We start from the raw sequence: 25,334 nt of genomic DNA, 5'->3' as shown, positions 1-25,334 counted from the left end.
AACCCCTGGGGCTGGCATCCGGGAGTTGCAAGCGGTCCCATCTGCCCTCCAGTCTGGTAACTACAGTGGGGCCTTGCCCCAGGGTACTGAAATTAAGCAGATTGAAATGTTTTCAATAACGATTTTTCAAGAGTGCATAGTTTTAAGCATTGTTCCCCACCCCCCATCCTCAACTTCCATTCAGCAAATGCCCTTCCCTTACAGATCCATCCGCTTAGAAAGGTGGCACAGGTGAGGTTTCCACAGACAGTAAAAGAGTGATGGTAACCAGTGGGCTCTTCTTGGTACACTGGAAGTCGGGGAGCATTTTGATGGCTCAGTGACACAGATGGATAATACAGTTAAAAGGTAGTCTGAGGAAATCCTATGAGTTTTGATTCAAAGCTGTTGGGAAATTCTGGCCCAATAAAAGGTGAAAGTTAAATCAGACTAGACCAATTTAACTTTTGCCAAGGCCTGCTCTCTTGGGACAGACAATAGGGCTGGCCATTTAGTACTCCAGTCTCCAGCAAACCACACCTACTATGCTGTGGAGCCCAAGGGCAAGGATAGGGGCCACTGTGAACCTGAGGCCCACCAGGCCTGATGGGCTCCCATGCTACCCCCCACAGAAGTGGCAGGGCTCTGCCCTCTCAGTCTGGCTAGCTTGGGCCTGTTCTTCCTCTTCAGAGTGTGACAGATGTCACTAAGGCAGCTCAGGAGCTTAGGGTGCAGTCACCCCCCACCGTCACCCTAGCAGGCGCTCTGCCTTGCCCCTCCCTGCCCCCCATCATCACTCATTCCTGCCAGGGAGGGAGGAGGAACTGGTCAAGCTCTGTAGACTCTTAGGGTGATATGAGGGCTTAGGAGAGGCCCACAAGTTCTGGAACAGAATCCACAAGTGCAGGTCTGGTCATTTTGAGTTTCCTGGAAAGAAGACAACCCTCATAGTAAGGAACTGGGGGGAAACTGTAGTCAGAGACCCAGGGCATGGCCATGGGGACCTGGGGACTGCTGGAGCGCTGGGGTTACTAAGCAGAGAGTGGGGATCACAGAGCCCAGCTTCATATTGGTAGAAGAGGCAACTGCAGCCCAGAGAGGGTAACAGGCTGAGTACAAGTACAAGGAAGGCTATCAGGGAGGCTCCCCTTGAGAAGACAGCCAAGCCTCTTGGGGGTGGGGAGGCTCTGGCCAGAGTCAAGAAAAAAGAGGATGGCTTCGGTTACACAAAGTTCAAGAGCATCTTCATTGAACAACTGAAAAAACAGTAGCTCTGGAACCCTCCCCCGTGGACTTGCCCTGCTGTCCTGTGCTCCTCCAGTCTCCAAGACAGGCAGAGGGGAGGAAGCAGCTGCATCCGGGAGGGACGCCCAGGAAACATTCACAGGAGCCACAGGCAGCCCAAGGGTATCAGCAGGATGGAACTAGTGAGGAAGACCGGGCTAAGGCAGGCAGGCCCGGCCCTGCTGACGAACGTCACATCACCGATCTGCTTCTTCATCCAGTCAGTGAAGTAGGAGGTGCTGGTGTAGATACCCGGGAAGTGGCGCCGGTTGCAGCTAAAGCTCCAGCTCACCACCCCCATCTGAATCCAGGTGTTGTCCATTTGGCAGACCAGGGAATTGCCAGAGTTACTCTGTGGAGGGGAGTAAGGGCGTCATAAGAGAGGCAGCAGGAGGGCCTCCTTGCAGGTCCTGGACAAATAAACTTGCACCTTCCCAGGCCATGTTCTTAACACGAGCTGTATTAGGCCCATGCTGTCCCAATAATGAGGCATAGCTAGGAGCCTGCCCTGTGACATGGAAGCGCTGTTCTGGGGCCTGAGCTCAGGATCGCATTGGCCTCTCTTCACTCCCCTGCTAACCCTCTGACCATAACTCCCTGGTCCCCTCCTCTGCCCTCTCTCTAAATTGTGGTGGGCCTCCAAGGTGTTACCCTTGACTTTCTCCTTTCCTACCATCCTGCTGGCATAATGAACTATTTGAAATGCAAATCTGTTCCCCCTCTTTTCATGAAAAGCAGAGGCAAATGTAAGAATAATGTTTACAACAGCAAACATCAAAAGGTAACAGCTTTTATTTCTGCTGATGATGGGTTTATGATTTTTTAAACTATCCTATACTTTTTAGTATTGTTGAAAAGTTTTATAAATCAGAAAAATATCCCACGCTCTCCCTCCCTCCCTATATGTATACATATATATTTTAATGTAATGTAAACCAAGATTTGAAGAAGGAAATGGCAACCCACTCCAGTATTCTTGCCTGGAGAATCTCCTGGACAGAGGAGCCTGGTAGGCTACAGTCCATGGGGTCGCTAAGAGTCGGACACAACTGAGCGACCTCACTTTCACTTTTCACTTTCATGCATTGGAGAAGAAAATGGCAACCCACTCCAGTATTCTTGCCTGGAGAATCCCAGGGACAGGGGAGCCTGGTGGGCTGCCGTCTATGGGGTCGCACAGAGTCAGACACAACTGAAGTGACTTAGCAGCCGCCGCAGCAGCAAACCAAGATTTATAAGACATAATCTAATGAAGAGTGCATAAAATATGTAAGGAAAAATAACAAAATCATACTTAATAAGATAAAGGAAGACCTACATGAATATACAGATATACTATTGTTCTTAGGTGAGGCAATTTAAAACAATGTAAAACTGTCAGTTCTCAGCATCTGGCTTCCTGCAGCATGGAAGGCTAGATCCCCTATCCCACTTGCTGAAGATAACATGTGAGTTTTTTTAAATTATCATTTTAAATGCATGGGTGAGCTGGCAAGAAAATAGACTCCTCAGATTGCAAAACCCAAGGGAGGGCTGAAACCCAGAGAGCTGCCAGCAAAGCCCAGAAGATGACTTTTTGCCCCAAGGCCATGGACCAAACCCAGTGAAACTGAGCTTTGGTTTTCACAGCCTCATTCATGGGTGCAAAAGACAAAATGCTCAGAGCCTGCTCAAGATGGGGAGCCCAAGAGGAAACCTCCTGCAAAAAGTTATTCCTGCCAAAAAGGACCACACCTTCTGCGTGAGGATAAACTGGGAACACCTGCCCTCATGTGAACTTGTAATTCAAATTCACACTGTCTGGGTGATTAAAAAATATTGAGCCAAGAACATCGTTTAAAGTGATTCTTGGTTGGCTTTATGCCCTGGTACCTGGCAGAAGCAAATATAGATTCTGTCTGAAGGACCTCACTTTTCAAGCCATGCTTCAGCGAACTCCCATGAAGAACACTCTAAAGAGCATGTCATCACTCTTAAAACATCACCCCGCACACAGGGAAGTTGAGGCACCAAGAGCAAATGCCAGCCAGCAGAAAAAACCAAAAGCAGCATCAGAGCCTTCAGAGTTTGATATTCAGAAATCATCACATGAGAGCCTCAAAGTTTCTGGTGATGCACTATTTTGTAGGCGTGGTGGTGAAGGTATGGGTATTGACTGTGTTATTCTTTGTTCTCCAAACACATTTTATAAATATCTTTTATCTCTATTCATTAGAGAGTGAAACAGTCAAAATATTGTGACAATGTCAGTTCTTGCATTGACCTCTAACATTCAAGCAATTCCAAGTAAAATGCTACCAGTATTTTTTCAGGACCTTGACAATCTGATTCTAGAACTAATATTAAAGGATAAAGGCCATGAATTCTATGACAAGTTTGAGAAAAAAAGAGCAAACTGGAGAGGCTGGGGACTGGAGTTATATCTAACCAGAGTTAGATATATTTCAAAGCTATAATTATACAAACTATGGCACTAGCATAGCAATAGAAAAATAGACCACGGGGGCAATGGAGAGCCAGCCAGATGCCTGCAAGTGAGAAAACCTGGCACATGCTCCAGAAAGTGTCATGACTGTCAAAAGGAGGTCTCTGTTGTAGGTGGTAGGGAAATTGACAGAGAAAAATTAATTTGGACCCCACCATAACAAAACTCCAGGGAGGTAGAGCGGGCTTGGTGAAGTTTAAATCAAAGTGATTTTTAAACTGAGGCTTATAATAAGACAAGACATTTACTAACTGAAAGTAACTGAAAATTATGGGCTCCTCCCAAAAGGGAGAAGAGAGAAAGATTTGACATAGGGCACATGGGGAAAATGACTCAAAAGAATAAAACTAATGTGGGTTCGCTAACAAACTGAGATTCCTCAACAAACAAATACAGGAGGGGAATGTAGAACAACATCAGTTATGTAAATTAAAATACCCATATATCATGCTACACATTTTTCAAAGATACAAACATCTTTAAAGACATTACTAAACACATTTCGGAGAAGGCAATGGCAACCCACTCCAGTACTTTTGCCTGGAAAATCCCATGGACGGAGGAGCCTGGTAGGCTGCAGTCCATGGGGTCTCTAAGAGTCGGGCATGACTGAGCGACTTCACTTTCACTTTTTACTTTCATGCATTGGAGAAGGAAATGGCAACCCACTCCAGTATTCTCACCTGGAGAATCCCAGGGACAGAGAAGCCTAGTGGGCTGCTGTCTGTGGGGTCCCACAGAGTCGGACACGACTGAAGCGAGTTAGCAGCAGCAGCAGCAGCAAACACATTTCAGTAGGGGCCTTATGTGGGGAGAGAAAATGGAAGATGAAGGGGAAAATCAAGCCAGTGATAATTAAGCTAGTAATGATAGTGTGAGGACCCTTACCTGAGAGATATGGTTGACGGGACTCTGGGAATCTAGAGTTCAAGAAAAGTCAGAGAAAAAGAGAGAGAAAATTGGAGGGCAAAAGAAGGATCCTATGTGGATATTCTCTTATTACAGTGAAATAAAGCCAGAACCCAATAAAAAAATGTGAAACACCCCCCTCAGAGGGAAAAATTAACTTTCAAAAGTGCTAAAATAAAAACAGAATTAAAATCTACAGTTGGAATGCAGAAAAATGAGAATACCATATATTGCAAAGCCCATGGGATGTGGGCCAAAATTGCACACAGAATAGTCTTAGTCTAAATACTTTTAACATCAAACAAGAGGGAATGAAAATAAATTATTATGAATTATTTATCACTGCACATTCAGTTGAAGACACTTAAAATGGAATTAATAAAGGCAAAAAGGAGATGCCATGCATTAGAAAGCAAAAAAAATCATAGACTTGAGAAATAAAATCAATCACTTTTTCTTAAAAAACAACAAAATAGATAAACACCTTTTAAGTCCTACCAAGGAAAATTGAAAGAGGAAGAAAATGCAAATATTTTGTGGTGTAAGTAGAAGAGATTAAAATCAGATCCAGGGAAAATACACTTTCTAGGATCTGAAGACTGTTAATAACTTTCTCCTTATGGATTTAAATTCTAGATGAAGTGAATAATTCCTAAGAAAATACAAATCATAAGCCAATAACTATGGACAAAATAACATAAAATACTGCTCAAGAACTACCCCTTCAAATGAGAACAGGTCTATGTGGTTTTACAGGCAACTTCTTTCTAGCATTCAAGGAGCAGATAATTTATGTCATTTCAAATGTTCTAGAACATAGACTGTACTTTCAAGTGGAGCATAGTTGTGACTCTATAATTTAACAAGGGGAGTGCCTTTCTCAACACACCTTAAATGCAGCCCAGCCTCCCTGGAGGCAAACAAAACACAATGCTGACTGCGTGTATGGCGCCTCACGCTGCGGCTCCCTGCCGCCCCTTTCCTGGGCTGTGCGCCACCACCGTCCTGTGTCTGGTCCAGGGCCCAGTACAGGGTGGTCTATGGGATGAAGAAAGAAATTAAACATATCCTAAAAAAGGAGGTTATAAATCTGAACACAACAGATGAATGAAACCAAAGCACACTATGGCCAGGGAGGGCTGATCCTAGCAGGCAGGGTAAATGGACACAAGGGATCTGTTCACAGAACCAGTTTAGCATGATGAAGAGTATAGAGTCACCTTGATAGCTGCAGAAAACACGTTTTATGAAGTTTAGCATGCGTTCCTGAAATAAAATGCCACAATGAAACAGAAAGCACTTGCTCTCTCCTCCACGGATGCTATGCTATCTTAGCAAGATGCTTCGGAATGAAGTGTGGGAAGCACGTCCAAGAAGGTCAGCAACAAGAAAAAGCAGAGCCACAATTCCAGGCTGCTCTCAGGGACAGTACCCAGAATAATGGGAAAAGTAAAAAGCATGAAAACGAAAGAGGCAAAATCATCACTAATCACAGCTTACATGGGCATAGACCTGGAAAGCCCAAGAGAGTCAGCAAAAACTCTTGGGATATAATAAAAGGGTTCAGTGAGCTGAACTCCTAGATGTTTTCAATAAAATGAGTCTGGTGGATGGAAGTAGGGCAAGTCAAAAGGAAGGAAGGTTCTTGTTCTTCTGAGGAAGCTGTAGACGTTGATTAACCCTGGGTGTTAAATTTAAATACATGTGTGGAAACTATCAGGTGACCAACAGGAGAATGACCCTGAAATACAACAGCTTCTAAACAACTAGAGGGAAAAAGTGGAGTGGAAAAAGAATCAAACCAGTACATAAAGTGAGGGGTATAAAAAGAAATATTCTTCTTGATAAATGGGTTAAAGAAAAGCCTCCCTAATGTGTTGGAAAGTATAAGGCACTGAGCCTTATATTGTTTATAAGACATATAACTAAAACAAGATAGCACAGTGTCTCACGGAAGACAGAGGGATTGTTCTGGAATATGATTTTTGACATTGCAAAAAAGTAGAAAAAGAAATAGGCATAATATTGAAAAGTAGGAGACAAATTTATCACTGTTTGCACATGATATGTTTCTGGGCCTACAAAATTAAAGAGAATCCACTATACCTAGGAAGCTTGCTTATTATAAAGTAAATACACACAAAAATCAATATATTGATATAATACAAACAGAAAATACACTTTAAAAAAAACTGCTCATGACAGAGAGGTGACATGAAACACCTAGGAATAAACTTAAGAAGCAGGCATGCAATAACTATATGGAGAAAGCTATATAAACTGCTGCTCTAGGGACACAAAGAAATAAAGCAAAATAGGGTCTATTTTCCCAAATCAATCTATTAATTTCCACCAAAATCACCACATGACTTTCCTTTTATATTATACTAAGACTGTTCAAGAGAAAATGGGGACAAAAGAACATATGGAGACTATACAACATGCTACTAAAACACCAGTGAGTCAATAATGAAATCAAAGAAGAAATTATAAAATACCTTGAGACAAAGATTGTTCAATTCGAATGAACATGGGAGAATAGCCAGGTAAATTCTTTAAAATAAAAATAATAAAGGAGGACTTGCCTTACTACACACAAAAAGGAATTGTAGAGCAATAATAATTTCAAAACAGTGGTGGCGGCATAGGAATGAGACTGCAAAGGGCAGAAATACACAAAATAAGATGGAAATGTATAATATAATAAAGAGGGCATTTCTAATTCATTGCCCCAAAAAGGTATTCAATAAAAATTGTTGACCTAACTGGTTTCTTCTCTCACCCTTCCAGATGAATCAAAATTAAAATATTTAAAGAAAATAATTAAGGACATATATGAGTAAAGAATTTTAAAAATCTTAGAGTGGGAAAGATTTCTAAGCACAGCACAAAAACTGCAATCACTAAGAGAAATAATGATAAATGTGAACATATGGAAATTGTAATTAACTCTATGAGAACAAATCCATACCCAAAGAAGGTAAATCATGAACAAGCAGGGTGAAATTGTCAAGCACTTCACAAAGGGTTAAAACTTCCTGTTTCCAAAGTTTAAAAAAAAAAAAAAAAACCCTTTTGATTTTGAAGTAATTTAAGACTTACAAGACTTCCCTGATGGTGCAGTAGATAGGAATCCGCCTGCCAATGACGGGGACCTGAGTTTGATCCCTGGTCTAGGAAGATTCCACAGGTCCGGACCAGCTACGCCCGTGCACCACAACTGTTAAAGCCCGAGCCTAGAGCCTGTGCTCCAGGAAAGGAGCCACCGCAGCAAGGAACCAGCGCTCCACCGCAACGAAGAGCAGCTACTACTCGCCGCATCTAGAGCAAGCCCGAGCACAGCAACTAAGGCCCAGGGGAACCAACAGTCAAATTAATTAATTAACAAAAAAAGACTTAAAGTTATGAGTTTAATATTTTTACTCAGACCCACTGATTTCATGTTTAACCATATTTGTCTTATCTTCTCTATCCATAAGTATGTGTGTGTATATACACATATTTTATAAGCCACTAAAATTAAGTTGAAAAAGACATGATGTTCCTTACCAGTAATTACCCACAGCATATAATATCTACAGTTCTTACAAATCAATAAAAAGAAAAGTAGTTTAATAGAAAAACATGGGCAAAGGACAGGGAAAAGTGTAAATGGTACACTGAACACAATAAACATCTTCATTTGAACCCCCTTTGTGCCTTGATCCTGGGTAAAAACTGGGCAGAATCAGAATGTTTTGCTCACTGTGATTATTGTAATCATAATCACTGTGATTACACTATCATATAAATGTCCCAGTTTAGAAATCAGAATATACACATCCACACAATAAGCGCAAAGCTAGACTTGATTTAAAGTCAAATTTCTCAGTAGATAACTAATGAGGACCTACTGTATAGCGCAGGGAGCTCTACTCAATACTCTGTAATGGTCCATACAGGAAAAGAATCTAAAAAAGATACATCTGGAACTTGCAGAACTCCTGGACAACCAAGGCTGCAAGAAGGATCCCCATGTAACCAAGTGTGACAGGAAAAAAAGCATCGGGTCAGGACCTGCGCCCCTGGAAGGGGCCTAAGAGGAGAAGAAAGACTGCCCAGTAAAACCTCACCTTGAGCGGTGAGCCAGTCAAGCCATAGACTGGCCATCCCAGTCCTGGGGTCCTACATGGAGGAGACAAGCGCCCTTGGCTGCTGGGAGAATCACTGGGACAGATAGGCCGGAGAAACCTAGATGCCACGCACGAGGAGTGTGCCAGTGCTAGCTTAATGACAAGCTAGAGAGACATCTGCCTAATGACTGCTGCCTTACTGCCTTAAACTTAAACCCCACTCTCATGATGCCACAGCTTGGCACAGAATGGAGGGCAGCTGGGTCCTGAGAAAAGACTCAGCCTAGCAAGGCAGAGGCGGCACAGGGGTCTGGGGTGGGGTCCAAATGTGGAGACAGTGGCCATGGTTGGCACTTACTCAAACAGCACCACACAGACAGCCTGGGCCTCTGGTGGCAGTACAGCCACTTGAACCCTTGCAACCAACACCACCATCCCCACTCCCATTCCGCACCACGACACAGCACCGAAGTGGGACAACCAAGCAGGGGAAAGACTCAGTCTTGGGCTACGTGTGAGCGGAGCCCCCGAAGCCTACACTGACAGCGCAACAGCCCTGTGTGAGCACACAAGCCCCATCTACTCCAGCACTCCCCTCCTGTGGGGCAAAAGCCCCAGTGTAGGGAGAAGAAAAACATGTACTTAAAGGGAACAGAATTAGCTTGAATTCGATCTCAGGGTTTCCCAGCAATGTGGGAGCAAACTCCACCCCTGACGGGGCGGCCACACAGAGGGAGCAGAGAGGAAGTCCCAGCTCACACCCTGCACAGTCTCTAGCTCCTCTAACAGCAGCCACACCTTCTGTCAAGGTGATAGTGGCCAGCACACCATGAGGAAAGACTTGGCTGGCATCCACATCAAATCCAGCCCTCACACCAAAGACACTGGGCACACACAGTCTATGAAGGGACACTTCCACATAAAAACACCACCCCTTCAAGACCACAGCAGACAACTGTGTTTAACCTAGATTCATAGAGACAGAGAAAGTTAAGTAAAATTAAAAGAAAGAAACTTACTCCCAGCTGAAAGAACAAAAGAAAACCCCTTTGTAGAACAAATAATGAAACAGATAATCAGTCTACCAGACACTGAGTTCAAAAAGTTGGTAATAGGGACTTCCTTGGTGGTCCAGTGGCTAAGACTCTGCGTGCCCAATGCAAGGGGCCTGGGTTCAATTCCTGATCAAGGAACTAGACCCCATGTGTTACAACTAAGAGTTCTCATGACCCAACTAAAGATACCACATGTTGAAATGAAGATTGACAATTGCCCGTGCCACAGCTAAGACCTAGTGCAGCCAAATAAATAAATGTTTTTTAAGTTGGTAATAAAAATGCTAAGTGAATTAAGAAAGAATATCAGGATAAACATAGATGACTTTAACAAGAAAGCAGAACTACAAAGAAGGCCCAATCAGAAATAGGTAAATCAACTTCTGAGATAAAAGGCACTCTAGGAGAAAAGGGAACCCTCCTACACTGTTGGTGGGAATGCAAACTAGTACAGCCACTATGGAGAACAGTGTGGAGATTCCTTAAAAAATTGCAAATAGAACTACCTTATGACCCAGCAATCCCACTGCTGGGCATACACACCGAGGAAACCAGAATTGAAAGAGACACATGTACCCCAATGTTCATCGCAGCACTGTTTATAATAGCCAGGACATGGAAACAACCTAGATGTCCATCAGCAGATGAATGGATAAGAAAGCTGTGGTACATATACACAATGGAGTATTACTCAGCCGTTAAAAAGAATTCATTTGAATCAGTTCTGATGAGATGGATGAAACTGGAGCCGATTATACAGAGTGAAGTAAGCCAGAAAGAAAAACACCAATACAGTATACTAACACATATATATGGAATTTAGAAAGATGGCAATGACGACCCTGTATGCAAGACAGGAAAAAAGACACAGCTGTGTATAACGGACTTTTGGACTCAGAGGGAGAGGGAGAGGGTGGGATGATTTTGGAGAATGGCATTCTATCATGTATACTATCATGTAAGAATTGAATCGGCAGTCTATGTCTGACGCAGGATACAGCATGCTTGGGGATGGTGCATGGGGATGACCCACAGAGATGTTATGGGGAGGGAGGTGGGAGGGGGGTTCATGTTTGGGAACACATGTAAGAATTAAAGATTTTAAAATTAAAAAAAAAAAAGGCACTCTAGAGGCAATGAATAGCCAACAAAATAACAAAGAAGAATACATAAGAGATCCGGAAGATAGAATAATGGAAATCACCAAATCTGAACAGCAGAGAGACAAGTGAAAGACAAAAAATAAATAAATAAAGCAAAATATGAGATCTATGGTGTAATATAAAGGTGCCAATGTATGCATAATAGGAATTCCAGAAGGAGAAGAGAGGGAAGGATGTATTTGAAGGAACTTCCCTGGTGGTCCAGTGATTGGCATTCCACCTGCCAATGCAGAGGACATGAGTTCAATCCCTGGTCCCGGAAGATCCCACATGCCGTGGATCACCTGAGCCCCTGAGCCACAACTGCTGAACCCATGCCCCACATCTACTAAAGCCTGTGTGCCTAGAGCCCATGCTCCGCAAAAAGAGAAGCCACCGCAATAGGAAGCCCGAACACCACAATGAAGAAGAGCCCCCACTCGCCGCAATGAGTGAAAGCCCGTGCGTTAACAAAGACCCAGCACAGTCAAATAAATAATTTTTACAAAAAGAAAATGTATTTGAAGAAATTATGGCTAAAAACTTCCTAAGCCTAAAGGAGAAAACATATCCAGGTACAGAAAGCACAGAGGGTCCCAAACAAAGTGAATCAAAACATCCCCACACCAATACATATTATAGCTAAAATGGCAAAAATAAGGGCTTCCCTGGTGGTCCAGTAGTTAAAAATCCACCTTGCAACACAGAGGACATGGGTTGGACCCCTAGTCTGGGAAGGTTCCATATGCAGTGGGGCAACTAAGCCTGTGCACCATAACTACTGAAGCCTACCCCACCTAGAGCCCACGCTCTGCAACAAGAGAAGTCATCACAATGAGAAGCCTTTGCATCACAATTACTAGCCCCTACTTGCAGCAACAAATAACCAACACAGCCATAAATAAAGAAATATTTTAAATGGCAAAAGTTAAAGAGAGAATCCTAAAGGCAGCAAGAGAAAAACAGAGTCATGTACAAGGGAACCCCCTTAAAGCTATCAGCTGCTTTCTCTGCAAAAGCTTTGCAGACCAGAAAGAAGTGGCATAATATACTCAAATTCATGAAAAGGGAAAGACCTGAAACCTAGGATACTCTACCCAACAATATTATAATTTAGAACAGAAATAGAGAGAAAAAAATTTCTCAGACAAGCAACACTAAAAGAATTCAGTTACACTAAACCACTCTAAAAGAAATGTTGAGCATCTTCTCTAAATGGAAAAGAAACAATCTATAGGGAAAGGAAAATCCCAATAGGAAAGGCAAACTATATAGTAAGCATTGACGATCACTTAAATAATTCAAAACATAGAATAAAAAACAAACAAAAAACTATAAAAGCACCTATAACTACTGAGACAGTCAATTCCTAGGCAGGTTGATTAAAAAGTCCAGGGTCCCCAAGGAGGAGAAAGGGGTCTGAGGCTCTCAAGGAGAAGGAAAGGACAAACTTTTTTTTCTATTCCTTAGTAAGGATTATATAACAATAATGTATCCTGCTTGAGGACATGTTTCTCTTTCCTGAAAACCTTCTGACTAATCCTGTTATCTTAAAATGTATATTATGGGAGTGGGTCTAGTAAGATCTTTACAATCTTGAGACATTATTTAATTTATTGTAATAACCAATTAAAATATATATAATTTCCTTGCTAAGAATAGGGATGGGGGCACTTTCCATTCCCCTTCTGAAGTCTATGTCAGAAGATTTCTCTGTCCCTTTTTCACTTCAGTAATTCTCTGCTATGCAAAAGCTCTTGAGTGATCATGCCTGGTCCCTGGTCCCAAAGCTAAATCTTCTTCAGAGATCATGAATCTGACACCATTCACCATAAGCTATCACCACAATAAACAGTAAAGGGGCAAGCATGAAGATGTAAAATATGACATCAAAAACACAAAATCTGGAGGAGGGGAGTAAATAAGCAGATCTTTTAGAATGTATTTGAACTTGAATGACTTCTTTTTAAAGCAACTAGATATAATTATGGATCAACATATATAAATTCCATGGTAACCACAAATCAAAAGCATACTTATTATAGGCTGTGTATACACAAAAACCAAATAGAAAAGACCTCAAGCATGCTATTAAAGAAAATTATCAAGCCACATTGGAAAAGCAAAAGGAAGAAGAAAGGAACAAGTGAGAACTACAAACACACTGGAAAGCAAGGAAGAAAATAGCAATAAGTACATACCTGCCAATAAAAAGTTTAAACGTCAACGGACTAAATCCTCTGATCAAAAGACATAGAGTGACTTACTGGATACCAAAAAAACAAAATGAGACCCTTCATTACGCTGCTTACAAGAGACTCAGTTCAGGGCAAAAGACATAAGCAGACTGAAAGCGAGGGGACAGAAAATGGAATTCATGCAAATGGAAATGATAAAAGGTGGGGGTAGCAATACTCACATGAGACGAAACAGACTCTAAAACAAAGGCCATAATAAAAGACGAAGAAGCACACTGTATAATGATAAAGGGGTCACTACAAGAAGAGGATATTACACTTGTTAACACACACCCTTAATAAAGGAGCAATTAAATACAAAGCAAATACTAACAGACATAAAGGGAGAAACTGACAATAATGCAGAAGCAGTAGGAGACTTTAACACCCTACTGATCTCAAAGGACAGATCATTCAGAAAGAAAATCAGTGAGGCAACAGAGTTCCTAAGTGACACCAAAGATCAGTTGTACCTGATATCTACAGGACACAACATTAAAAAAAAAAAAAATAGAATACACACTCTTTTCAAGTGAGCATGGAATGTTCTCCAGGTTATTCCACACACTAGGTCACAAAACCAGCCTCAACAAATTCAATAGGATAGAAATTATATCAAGCATCTTTCTGACCACAACAATATAAAACTAGAAATCAACTACAGAAAAACTGGAAAACAAATATATGGAGACTAAACAACATGCTACTAAAAATCAATGAGTCAATGATGATATCAAAGACAAAACCATTCTGAGAGAAGGCCTTCCTCAAGGAAAAAAAAAAAAGAAAAATTTCAAATAAACAACCTAACCTACCACCTAAAAGAATTAGGAAAAGAACAAAGAAATTCCAAAGTTGGCAGAAGGAAGGAAATCATAAAGATCAGAGATGAAATAAGTAAAACAGAGATTTTAAAAAATAGAAAAGAAGGATGAAACCAAGGGCTGTTTCTTTTGAAAAGATTAACAAAATTTGATAAACATTTAGCCAGGCTCATCAAAAAGAAAAGAGGACCCAAATAAACAAAATAAGAAAGAAAGAAAAGAAATAACAATCAATATCATAGATATACAAAAATCATAAGAAAATACTATAAAGACTTAAATGTCAGCAAATTGGACAATACAGAAGAAATGGACAAAACTGGACAAATTTCTAGAAACATATAGCTTGCCAAGACTGAGTCAAAAAGAAACAGACAATTTCAATAGACTAATCACAGTCTTTACAAGTGAAACAGATTCTGTAAAATAAACAAACAAAAACATGGCCTGCAAACAAAAGCTCAGATCTGTCCAGTGGTTAAGACTCTGTGCTTCCACTGAGGGGACATGGGTTCAATCCCTGGTCCTGGAACGAAGATCCCACATGAGGCAAAAAAAAAAAAGAATCAGTTTATTTTTAGGGACTTCCCTGGAGGTTCAGGTCTGAACAGCTTCACTAAGGAATTCTAGAAACACAGAAAAAAAGAAAAAGTTATACCTATCCTTCTCCAACTATTCCAAAAAACTAAAGAGTGAATTTGGATACTCTCAAATTCATTTTATGAGGCCACCATTACCCTAATATCAAAACTAGATAAAGATCAGAAAAGAAAATTACAGGCCAACATCTTTTATGAATATAGATGCACAAATCCTTAATAAAATATTAGCAAACTGAATCCAACAATACATTAAAGAGATCATACACCACGATCAAATTGGGTTTACTCCAGGGTCACAAGGATGGTTTAACATACACAAGTCAATCAATGTGATACACCATACTAACAAAATGAAAGAAAACCCACATGATCATCTCAGTCGATGCCAAGAAATACATCAATAAAATTCAGTATCCATTCATAATAAAAACCCTCATCAAAGTGGGTATAGGGGAAACATATCTCAACATGATAAAGGTCACTTATGACAAAATCAGGGCCAACATAATATTCAATGGTGAAAAGCTGAAAGCCTTCCTCCTGAATTCAGGAAGAAGACAAGGATGCCATTCATGTCACTGTTTTTTCTTTTTTTTTTGGTCACTGTTATTTAATATAGTACTGGAAGCCCTATCCATAGCAATCAGACAAGAAAAAGAAATAAAATATATGCAAATTGAAAGGGGAGAGATAAAATTGTCACATTTGCAGTTGACATGATACCCTATATTAAGAACCCTAAAGTTTCCATCCAAAACTATTAGAATAAATGAATTCAGTAAGTTTTAAGGATCCAAGATTAATATACAAAAATTTGTTGCATTTTTGTACCCTAGTGAAATATCTGAAAGAGAAAATTAAAAAACCATCCTGTTCAAAATCATGTAAAAAAAACCCTAGGAATAATCTTAACTAAGGAGATGAAAGACCTATACACTGAGAACTATAAAACACTGATGAAGTAAACTGAAGATGACCGAAAGAAACGCTAAGATAATCTGTGCTCTTGGATTTCAAAATTATTATTATTAAAATGGCCATACTACTCAGTCTACAGATTTAATATGTTGTTGTTCAGTTGCTCAGTTGTATCTGATTCTTTGAGACCCCATGGACTGCAGAATGCCAGGCTTGCCTGTCTTTCACTATCTCCCAGAGTTTACTCAAACTCATGTCCATTGAGTTGGTGACGCCATCCAACCACCTCATCCTCTGTCATCCCCTTTTCCTGCCTTCTATCTTTCCCAGTATCAGGGTCTTTTCCAATGAATTGACTCTTCACATCAGGTGGCCAAAGTATTGGAATTTCAGTTTCAGTATCAGTCCTTCCAATGAATATTCAGGGTTGATATTTTTTAGGATTGACTGGTTTGATCTCCTTGCAGTCCACGGGACTCTCAAGAGTCTTCTCCAACACCACAGTTTGAAAGCATCAGTTCTTCGGTGCTCAGCCTTTTTTATGATCCAACTCTCAGATCCATACATGACTACTGGAAAAACCATAGCTTTGACTAGGAGAACTTTGTCAGCAAAGTAATGTCTCTGCTTTTTAATATGCTGTCTAGGTTTCTCATAGCATCTCTTCCAAGGAACAAGAGTCTTTTAATTTCATGGCTGCAATCACTATCTGCAGTGATTTTGGAGCCCAAGAAAATAAAGTCTGCCACTGTTTCCACTGTTTCCCCATCTATTAGCCATGAAGTGATGTGACCAGATGCCATGACCTTAGTTTTTTGAATGTTGAGTTTTAAGCCAGCTTTTTCACTCTCCAGGCTTCCCTGATAACTCGGTTGGTAAAGAATCCAACCTCAATGCAGGAGACCCTGGTTGGATTCCTGGGTCAGGAAGATCCACTAGAGAAGGGATAGGCCATCCACTACAGTATTCTTAGGCATCCCTTGTGGCTCAGCTGGTAAAGAATCTGACTGCAATGCAGGAGACCTGGGTTCAGTCACTGGGTTGGGAGGATCCCCTGGAGAAAGGAAAGGCTACCTACTCTAGTATTCTGGCCTAGAAAATTCCATGGACTATATAGTTCACAGAGTTGCAAAGAGTCACACGTAAGTGAACGACTTTCACTTTCACTCTCCTCTTTCACCTTCATCAAGAGGTTCTTTAGTTCCTCTTCCACTTTCTGCCTTAAGAGTGGTGTCATCTGCATACCTGAGGTTATTGATATTTCTCCTGGTAATGTTGATTCCAGCTTATGCTTCATCCAGCCCAGCATTTCACATGATGTACTCCACATATAAGTTAAATAAACAGGGTGACAATATACAGCTTTGACACACACCTTTCCCAATTTTGAACCAGTCTATTGTTCCATGTTCAGTTCTAACTATTGCTTCTTGACCTGCATACAGGTTTCTCAGGAAGCAGGTAAGTTTGTCTGGTATTCCTATCTCTTTAAGAATTCCCTAATTTGTTGTGATCCACACAAAGGCTTTAGTGTAGTCAACGAAACAGAAGTAGATGTTTTTCTTGAATTCTCTTCCTTTTTCTATGATCCAACAGATGTTGACAGTTTGATCTCTGGTTCCTCTACCTTTTCTAAATCCAGCTTGTACATCTGGAAGTTCTCAGTTTACATACTGTTAAAGCCTAGCTTGGAGGATTTTGAGCATGTTCTTGTTAGGATGTGCAATTGTGTGGTAGTTTGAGCATTCTTTGGCATTGCCTTTCTTTGGGATTGGAAAGAAAACTGACCTTTTCCAGTCCTGTGGCCACTGCTCAGTTTTCCAAATTTGCTGGCATATTGAGCGCAGCACTTTAACAGCATGGAAGCAACCCAAGTGCCCATCAACAGACAACTGGCTTAAGGAGATATGATACCCACACACACACAATGGAATATAACTCAGTCAATAAAAAAAAGAATGAAATAATGCCACTTGCAATGTGGATGAACCCAGAGAACATTACACTTAGTGAAATAAGTCAGATAAAGACAAATACTATATGATATCACTTACATGTGGAATCTAAAAAAGAATACAAATGAATGTATACACAAAACAGAAACACAGTCACTGATACAGAAAACAGTCTTGCGGTTACCAAAGGGAGAAGGGATGCAGGGAGGAACAAAATAGGGGTATGGGATTAACAGATACAAACTACTATTCAATATATATAAAATAGATAAGCAATAAGCATATATTGTACAGGACAGAAATTATACTCATTATCATGTAATAACCTATAATAGAATATAATCTGCAAAAACACTGAATCGCTATGCTATATACCTGAAACTAACACAATAAATCAACTATACTTCAATTTTAAAAAAACAAAAGAAACACTTGTATTAAAGATGAAAAAAAGTTAAGACTTCCAATTCAAGAAATTATCCTCTGTGTATACAGAAATGTGATTTATGAGATTAGTGGTGACACCCTGTAGAGGAAATGGTTTTTTCACTGAATGACACTGGGAAAAACTGGTAGTCCATACACAGAAATAAAGAAAAATAGACCTCTAACTTTCACTGTTCACGAAATGAATGCACATGATTCAAGACCTAAATGTAGAAACCAAAATTTCCAAACTTTTAGGAAAAAGAAAACATAGGAAAATGTCTTTATAACCTCAGGAAAATGAAGGATTTCTTAAATAAGCAAAAGCCAAAAGGGGAAAATATGGATATATGTTAGACTGAAATAAAAACTAAATTGCTAACACAACACTGTAATCAACTATACTTCAAAAAAATATTTTAAAAAATCTAAATTGCTGTTCAGCAAAGACAGTATATATAAAATGATTTCAAAAAGAAAATATTTGCAATATATATAATGAACATAAAGTCAGTATCTAAAATATAAAAATATAATAAAGAGAAAAAGGCAAGCAATAGAAAATGTATAAAATATCTGAACAAGTGACTCACAGAAAAAGAATCATGAATGGTGAATAAACACATGAAAGGACGCACAAGTACACTAGTAACTAGAACACGTACATGCGACTACCATAGGATACTAGTTCTCTAGTTCTCATTCTCAGAATGGAAAACATGTTAGTCTGACCAATACCAAAAGTTGGCAAGGATATAGAGCAATGAAATTTTCAAACACTGCTGTAAGAACATAGATTAATACAATCACTTTGGAAAGCAATTTGGCAATGACTATTAAAGATGAAAGTACGCACAGCCTATCACCCATCAGTTCCCTGTAAGTACTGCCATTATTAACTATAATTGGGGAGAGGAGGGAAAAGTATTTTCATCCCTATTTTTATGGAGTGGGAAAACTGAAGCCCAGGGAAAGGCGATTTTTAATCCCCCAGTGCCATGTGAGAAAGAATGCACGACCCCTAAAAGTCACCTTCTTGCCCAGGTCTAGACACTGCTCACCTGACAGGTGTCCATGCCCAAATGTGAGGTGGCACAAATCATGTCATTCCCAAGTAACTTCTTCTGGTTTGTCAAGAAGAGGAACTTGTACTGTTGATTGCAGATATCATTATTGATGATCTTGACAGCCACCTGCTGAAGGCTGTAGGGGGACTGTGGGTTCACTGGAGAGAGAGAGATCCTGCCTCACTATCTCTTCAGCTCATCTCCATCTGGGAGCTATCCAGATTCATAAAGTGGGAGGCAGGGCCATTTCCTAGGATAGTGATTCACAAAGGCTCCACTCTGCAGTCTGAAAATGCCCAAGCGCATTAAAAAGTCTAAGCAAAAGTCTCCTGAGGGGCTCAGAACAACATCCAGGCACAGAATGAAGCCAAGGATTCAGGTTTCATGAGCATGAGTGGCGGAGCACTGCTCCATTGCTACCTGCCAAGGTGGCAAGATCCTAAAGCCTAGACAGAGCCACCCCCTGGAAGGCAGGACCCCACAAAGGCTCCTCAATTCTAGGACCTCAGAGTGACACCAACAGGGAACAGGAAGTCTTGGTGCTCAAGGCAACAAGTGTTGTAAATGGCTACCCAATGTCTAAGTAGCCCCTGAGACCATGGCCCCTGTGCCACCTGCAGACAGGGAATCCCAGTAACAAAGTTAATTTCCTTCCAGGCTGCAAGGTGAGAGTTTGACATTGGACTTAACTTAACTTTGGGAACTGAGATCCATGGACATCATGGGTGTCTTTTACACCAGGGTGCTGTATATATTCTCCCACCAACAGAGTTCAGGATAATGTGCGGCACATTTAGGTGTTCAGGAAATGTTTGCTGATGGAGTGAATAAAGGAATGGGATGGAGGAGCCCCTGGTGGAGCTATGTTCTGAAGAGGCAGGTGTCTTGAGACCTCAGCCTGCTTTCACTTACCATGAATATCCACTTTTCCCCACCCGATCATCCAGCACAGGGATCCAAAAGATGGCTTGAGTTTGGGGTTAGGTAGACAGACAGGCTGGATGAGTGGGGACCAGGAGACAGGGTCCCCGAGCTTCAGGAGGGCAAGATCCTGGGAGAGGTTAGTGAAATCCTCATGAATCATGATGCGAGCGACTGGACGTTCGGTACCATTTTCTGAGAGGCTCTGAACTCCCATCTTCACGGAGTATGACGAGGGGTCCTTGGATCTGCAGGGTCACGGGTAGGAGGCAGATCACCAGCAGTGAGGTCAAACATGGAACAGGTAGAGAGACACAAGTTGAGCACAGGGCTACCCAGCCAGGCCCCTACTCCCGGATTACCAGATTCAGCGGGGCCTCCCAGGCCAAAAAGCAGAGCCCCAGAGACCGCTGGCCACCCTGACTGACCTCTGTAAGCAGTGTGCCGCTGTAAGGACCCACTGGCGGTGGATGAGGGAGCCGCTGCAGATGCTCATGCCCAGGAACAGGATGCTCACCTGCCATGGCCACTTGCCTACCTCCACTAGATTTCCGTTCACATTCTTGCAGGAGATGTTAGTCTGACCACAACCCCGGGACCAGGACCCTTAGGAAAAAGAGAGAGAGGGAGCCACGCCAGCCTCATGCAGACTCTCGGGCAGCAAGGGGCAGCCCTCAGACTTCCAGCCGCCACAAGCAGCCACTGCCACCTGCACACGTGGGGAGGGACTTTTCTCACCACCCCCAAACTGGCAACCAAAGGCCCAGAGGCAGCAGGAGCCCCATGCTAAAAAGAGAGCCTCCAAACAATGGGGACCAGACAACCTCTCCAGGGCTTGTTCCGATCCAACAGCCCAGGAGTCATCCCTTCTCCCTTGTTAACACAAGCAAAAGGTTAGGGGAGTGAAAGGGAAAAGAGAATCATCGGAGGGATGAGAGTCAGTCAAGCACTAAGTGATGGGGCACAATGAGCAGGGCTGCTAGTCAGTTGTAGCCAGAAAGCAACGGACAGTCATGTCACATTGTACAACTCCAGGGCCTGCCTCCATGGACCACCAGCCCTGGAGGTGTGCTCTCTGTGACCATAACCGGAAATGAGTAAAGATGCTTGTCAGTTCCCTCCTTGCCCCTCACTGGCCCCAGCAGCATGAGTGGGTGGAGCCAGGGCTGCATTGAACCGGCTACGAGACCGAGATTTTGAACTGGACCTTCCTGGACTAGTATTTGATAACTCAACATCATCGAGGACAGGAAACGGAGAAATTCTACAGCAAAGGTTGGAGACTGAGATTAAAGACGAAAAGGTTTTTTATCAATGTATAACCTGCTGTCAAGTTTGGACTGGTCTAGAAGCCGTCACAGGGAGGTCAGAGACCTCCTCATTACATGCAAACTTGGACATGTGTTTACACTGTCTCAAGCAGACGTGGCTCCAGCAAGTGCTTCCCTAAGCAGTTCAGCGTGCAGTGCCACCCAGAGCTTCAGGGACTCAGCAGCAGCAAGCAAAGCTTGTCCTTGCCTAGGAATGGGGGGAAGGGGCAGGAGGTGAATTATGGTGGTGGTGGAGAGGATACAACAACAAACAGAGCAGGCTAATAATCTATTGCAACCCATACACTAGCAGGAACATCGACTGGGCCATGCCTCATAGCAATCCCTCAGAGAGTCCCAAACCACTGATGTCTGGTCTTGTTCCACCATGTCCAAGGGCTCTTGGTACTGCTATCAGATGTGGGTGGCTGGCTTCCTTGCCACACCTGAGGCTGGTCACCTTTACCCTCAACCAGTGGCTCCCTACAGGGATCCACAGGCACCCACACAGGCCCCAACATCTCCATGGAGCTTTGTCTACCTTGCCCTCTCATTGCTCCATTCTTGCCCATGTCTCTGGCCAACGGCTTGCTGTCCTATTTTCTGTCTGCTCCAAGGTGGGGTGGCTATATTTTCCCGCCTTTCTCATATACTGTGGTTGGTTTATGGCTACCTTGTTTCAGATTACAGCCTACCCCAGTGGAGACTCTGGGAGGAAAGAGATGGCTTCCAAAGTCTTGCCCTTTCCTTTCTCACAAGGCTAAGGCCCTGGAGAGCCAGGGTCCCACAGAATGAACTTCACCACTTGAAAATCTAAATCTCATATCTAGTTCAATGCAGCCCCTTCTCCTCCCACTCCCGCCGTTGGGGCCAGTGAGGGGCAAGGAAGGAACTGACAGCTCTAGGAGGAAGGGTTGGGCTTTGCTTCTGTGCTCCCCAACTGTAGTGGGTTCTTCCATTTCAGAAAATAGTACTCCGCAGAACTCACCTCCAGGACAACACTGACTCTGATCTCTTCCCCCAAAAGCTTATGCAAGATTTGCAGGATTCAGCTTGGAGATGCCAGCACCAAGTACAGCAGCTGAATCTTTAGGGAACCAGGATGGATTAATTTGGGGGCATGAGATGCTGCAGATCAATCTTCTCAAAGGCACAGTGATATGACTCCACACACAGGGGACACTTAGTGGCTCCAAGAGACCACTGCAGATCACATCCACCCCTTCTCGGAGTTCCAGAGTCCAAGCACTCCCACTCACAAGCTGTATTCTGATCTCACCACCTGCACTCACACATGGTGATGGAGACACCTGTCTTGGCTCATGACCTCCATCCCTACAAGGTCGCAGCTCCTCACCCCCACATCATCACAGGCACAGCCATCAGCAACGAGGAGCAGTGCACAGCCTCACCAGCCCCAAACGCCACAGATGCCTGAGGACAGCAGAGAGCAGGACAGCACTCATTCATTCAGTCCCTCACTTAAGGAAGTGGTCTGGGAAGGCAAGTCACACAGTAAGGGAAAAGGACAAAGTCCCTAAGTTGGGGGACACATCCCTACCAACAGATGCCATGCCAGCATATTTTCTGCCAAGGGGAAATATGCTGCCAAGGGCTGCCACCACAATATTACATGTGGTCAGTTAGGGTGGGATCCCAAACTTTGTCATATGGGGTCCAAAATTTTTACCCCCAAAGAGTCTATTGAAAATCGGTGTTGAATCCTGGCTCCATAAGCATTTAGCTCTCCGGGCCGCAGGTTCCCACGGTGAAATGGCCCACCTCCTGGGCTGCTGAGACCTAAGCGTGTGAATGATCCCTCCGTGGCTGAGCGGCCACCTACACACCACACTGCCCTCAGCACAAGTCCTGCTTCTCTGAGACTGTGCCTCCCTAATGAGCTCACTCATTCCACAGATTATTAGTTAATAAGGCTCTTTCCTCATGTCCATGGTCACCTGCACACAGGAACTGCCTTGACACTGTCTGGGTCCCCACGCTTGGCACACCACGCAGCCTGGTGAGGACGTGCCCATCAAGAACAAATGGAGGCCCTTCAGGCATGAGGACCGCTGACATGGGTACCCAAGGAGAGTCCTCCTGCCTTTCTCTCATGTTCCCAAAGCCCTACCTTCAACATAGAGGTGACTGTCAGCCCTGGCAGAAGAAAATGGAGATGCGAGGCCCTGAAGAGCTCCCTGCCCACAGGCCATAGCAAGCAAGGGAACAGCTCTCACTGGTTCTCATAATGGGACTCGGGGGCAGGGCATCTCCACTGTGTGAGAATTCTAGAACTCATGGTTTGTTTATATAGCAGGAAGTGGGGCAGAATCAGGAAGCTAAGGAGACAGTGTGGTCTGGGTCATGACCTGCCAGTGTTGTGATGTGATGCTGTTGCCAGACAGCCCTCTGGTATGGTGCACCTGTTGCCAAGCCCAAGGCCTGTGACAGCACCTGGTGTCTGGCCCATGACAGTACCTCCTGGGCTCAGCCTTGGCCTTGACAGTGGCCCTGTATGCCTAACACTGAGTCTGTGGTAGTGCAGGTATCTGGCTTGTGACAGTGCCAACTCCCTGGCCTGTGAGGCATCCCCAGTACCCAGTTCAAGAGCCTTAAAGCCCTTCTCATGGCTTCTCTGGAGGTATGGAAACTGAGGCTCTAACAAGGGGATGCCTAGTTCCTGCTGAGACTGATTGAGCTGGAACTTGAGTTTTCCTTTTTCCCACACTTTTTCTCTGCACTTTTAAGAGAACAGCTCATGGCTGGAGGGAGGTGAGCCGTCTGGGGCCTGGAAGGTAATTCCAGAGAGGAAGCAGTTTGCAAGCCTGGGTCTTCATGAATCAGCAGAGTAAGTGACATCTTGGGCCCCCTCCTCATCACTCCATTGAAGTCCCACCCCAAGAATCCCATGCTCCTCATACCATACAGGAGGATGGCTCACTCCTGCTCCACCCTGTCGTTAGTGTTGTCAAGAACATGGAATAATGAGATTGCTGTCGTTACACTGCTACAGGAGATGGACTGGGACCAGCACTGTGAAAAACTCTGGGGTCATTTAGTAAAGCAGAAAATGTGCCTAACTCACAACCTGCGGGTCCGTTACTTGTAGTGTGCCCTGGAAATAGCACGCGTGTAAGCAGCAGGAAAGACAGATGAGACTGTTGACAGTGGCGCTGTTGAGTGTAGCCCCAACTAGAAACCCACCAGCTGTCATCAAAGGCAGGATGAATGCACGGGATACTCAAGAGCAATGAGAACAGCAACATGGTAAATCTCATAAAGCATATTGCTGAAAGAAGTCAAACACCAAAAAGGACATATCACATGAAGTTCGAAAACAGGCAGCACAAACTATTTTTAGGGATTGCTAAGTAACTTCAGTAGTGTCCGACTCTTTGGGACCCACCAGGCTCCTCTGTGCATGGGATTCTCTGGGCAAAAACACTAGACTGGGCTGCCATGCCCTCCTCCAGGTGATCTTCCCGACCCAGGGATCGAACCCACATTATCTTATGATTCCTGTATTGGCAGGCAGGTTCTTTACCACAGAGCCAGCAGGGAATACATGGTACAAAAATCAAGAGGATGATCAGTGAAGTGAAAGTCACTCAGTCGTGTCAGACTCTTGCGACCCCATGGACTGTAGCCCACAAGGTTCCGCTGTCCATGGGATTCTCCAGGCAAGAATACTGGAGTGGGTTGCCATTTCCTTCTCCAGGGGATCTTCCCGATCCAGGGATCGAACCCATGACTCCTGCATTGCAGGCAGATTCTTTACCGACTGAGCTAGGAGGGAAGCCCTAGAGAAGAAGAGAATGATTAGTCCTATAATTAGATTGCCTCTGAGAAAAAGAGTAAGGAAAAGAGAGAAGAAAGAAAACCCAGAGAAGCAAAACCATCTCTACTCTTCTGGCTCTGTGGAAAGTAATGCTCTGTGGGGAATAATCAACTAATAATAAAAGATAACTGAATAAAGACCAAGCATATTCATGACCACCAATGTGAATACAAAGAAAAACCTATTCCTATACAACAAGTCAGAAATTCTTATACTGGGTAGAAAAAAAATCCACTCATGTGCTACTTGAGACTCACCTAAGACAAAGTA

At 43.1% G+C, this 25,334-nt stretch overlaps 1 protein-coding gene across 1 annotated transcript; it reads right to left on the bottom strand.

The window, feature by feature from the left end:
* Positions 1-1,360: 1,360 nt before the first annotated feature.
* Positions 1,361-23,439, bottom strand: LOC138086917 (putative serine protease 46). Its single transcript, XM_068981607.1, has 5 exons — positions 23,358-23,439; positions 20,345-20,522; positions 19,908-20,164; positions 18,990-19,153; positions 1,361-1,615 (listed from the first exon to the last, which is right to left on the bottom strand). The coding sequence occupies exons 1-5, from the start codon at positions 23,437-23,439 to the stop codon at positions 1,361-1,363; spliced, it is 936 nt and encodes a 311-aa protein (XP_068837708.1).
* Positions 23,440-25,334: the final 1,895 nt, after the last annotated feature.

The sequence above is a fragment of the Capricornis sumatraensis genome, chromosome 10 (assembly GCF_032405125.1).
Source record: "Capricornis sumatraensis isolate serow.1 chromosome 10, serow.2, whole genome shotgun sequence".
Lineage (NCBI taxonomy): Eukaryota > Metazoa > Chordata > Mammalia > Artiodactyla > Bovidae > Capricornis > Capricornis sumatraensis.
This window is presented reverse-complemented; position numbering and strand designations above follow the sequence as displayed.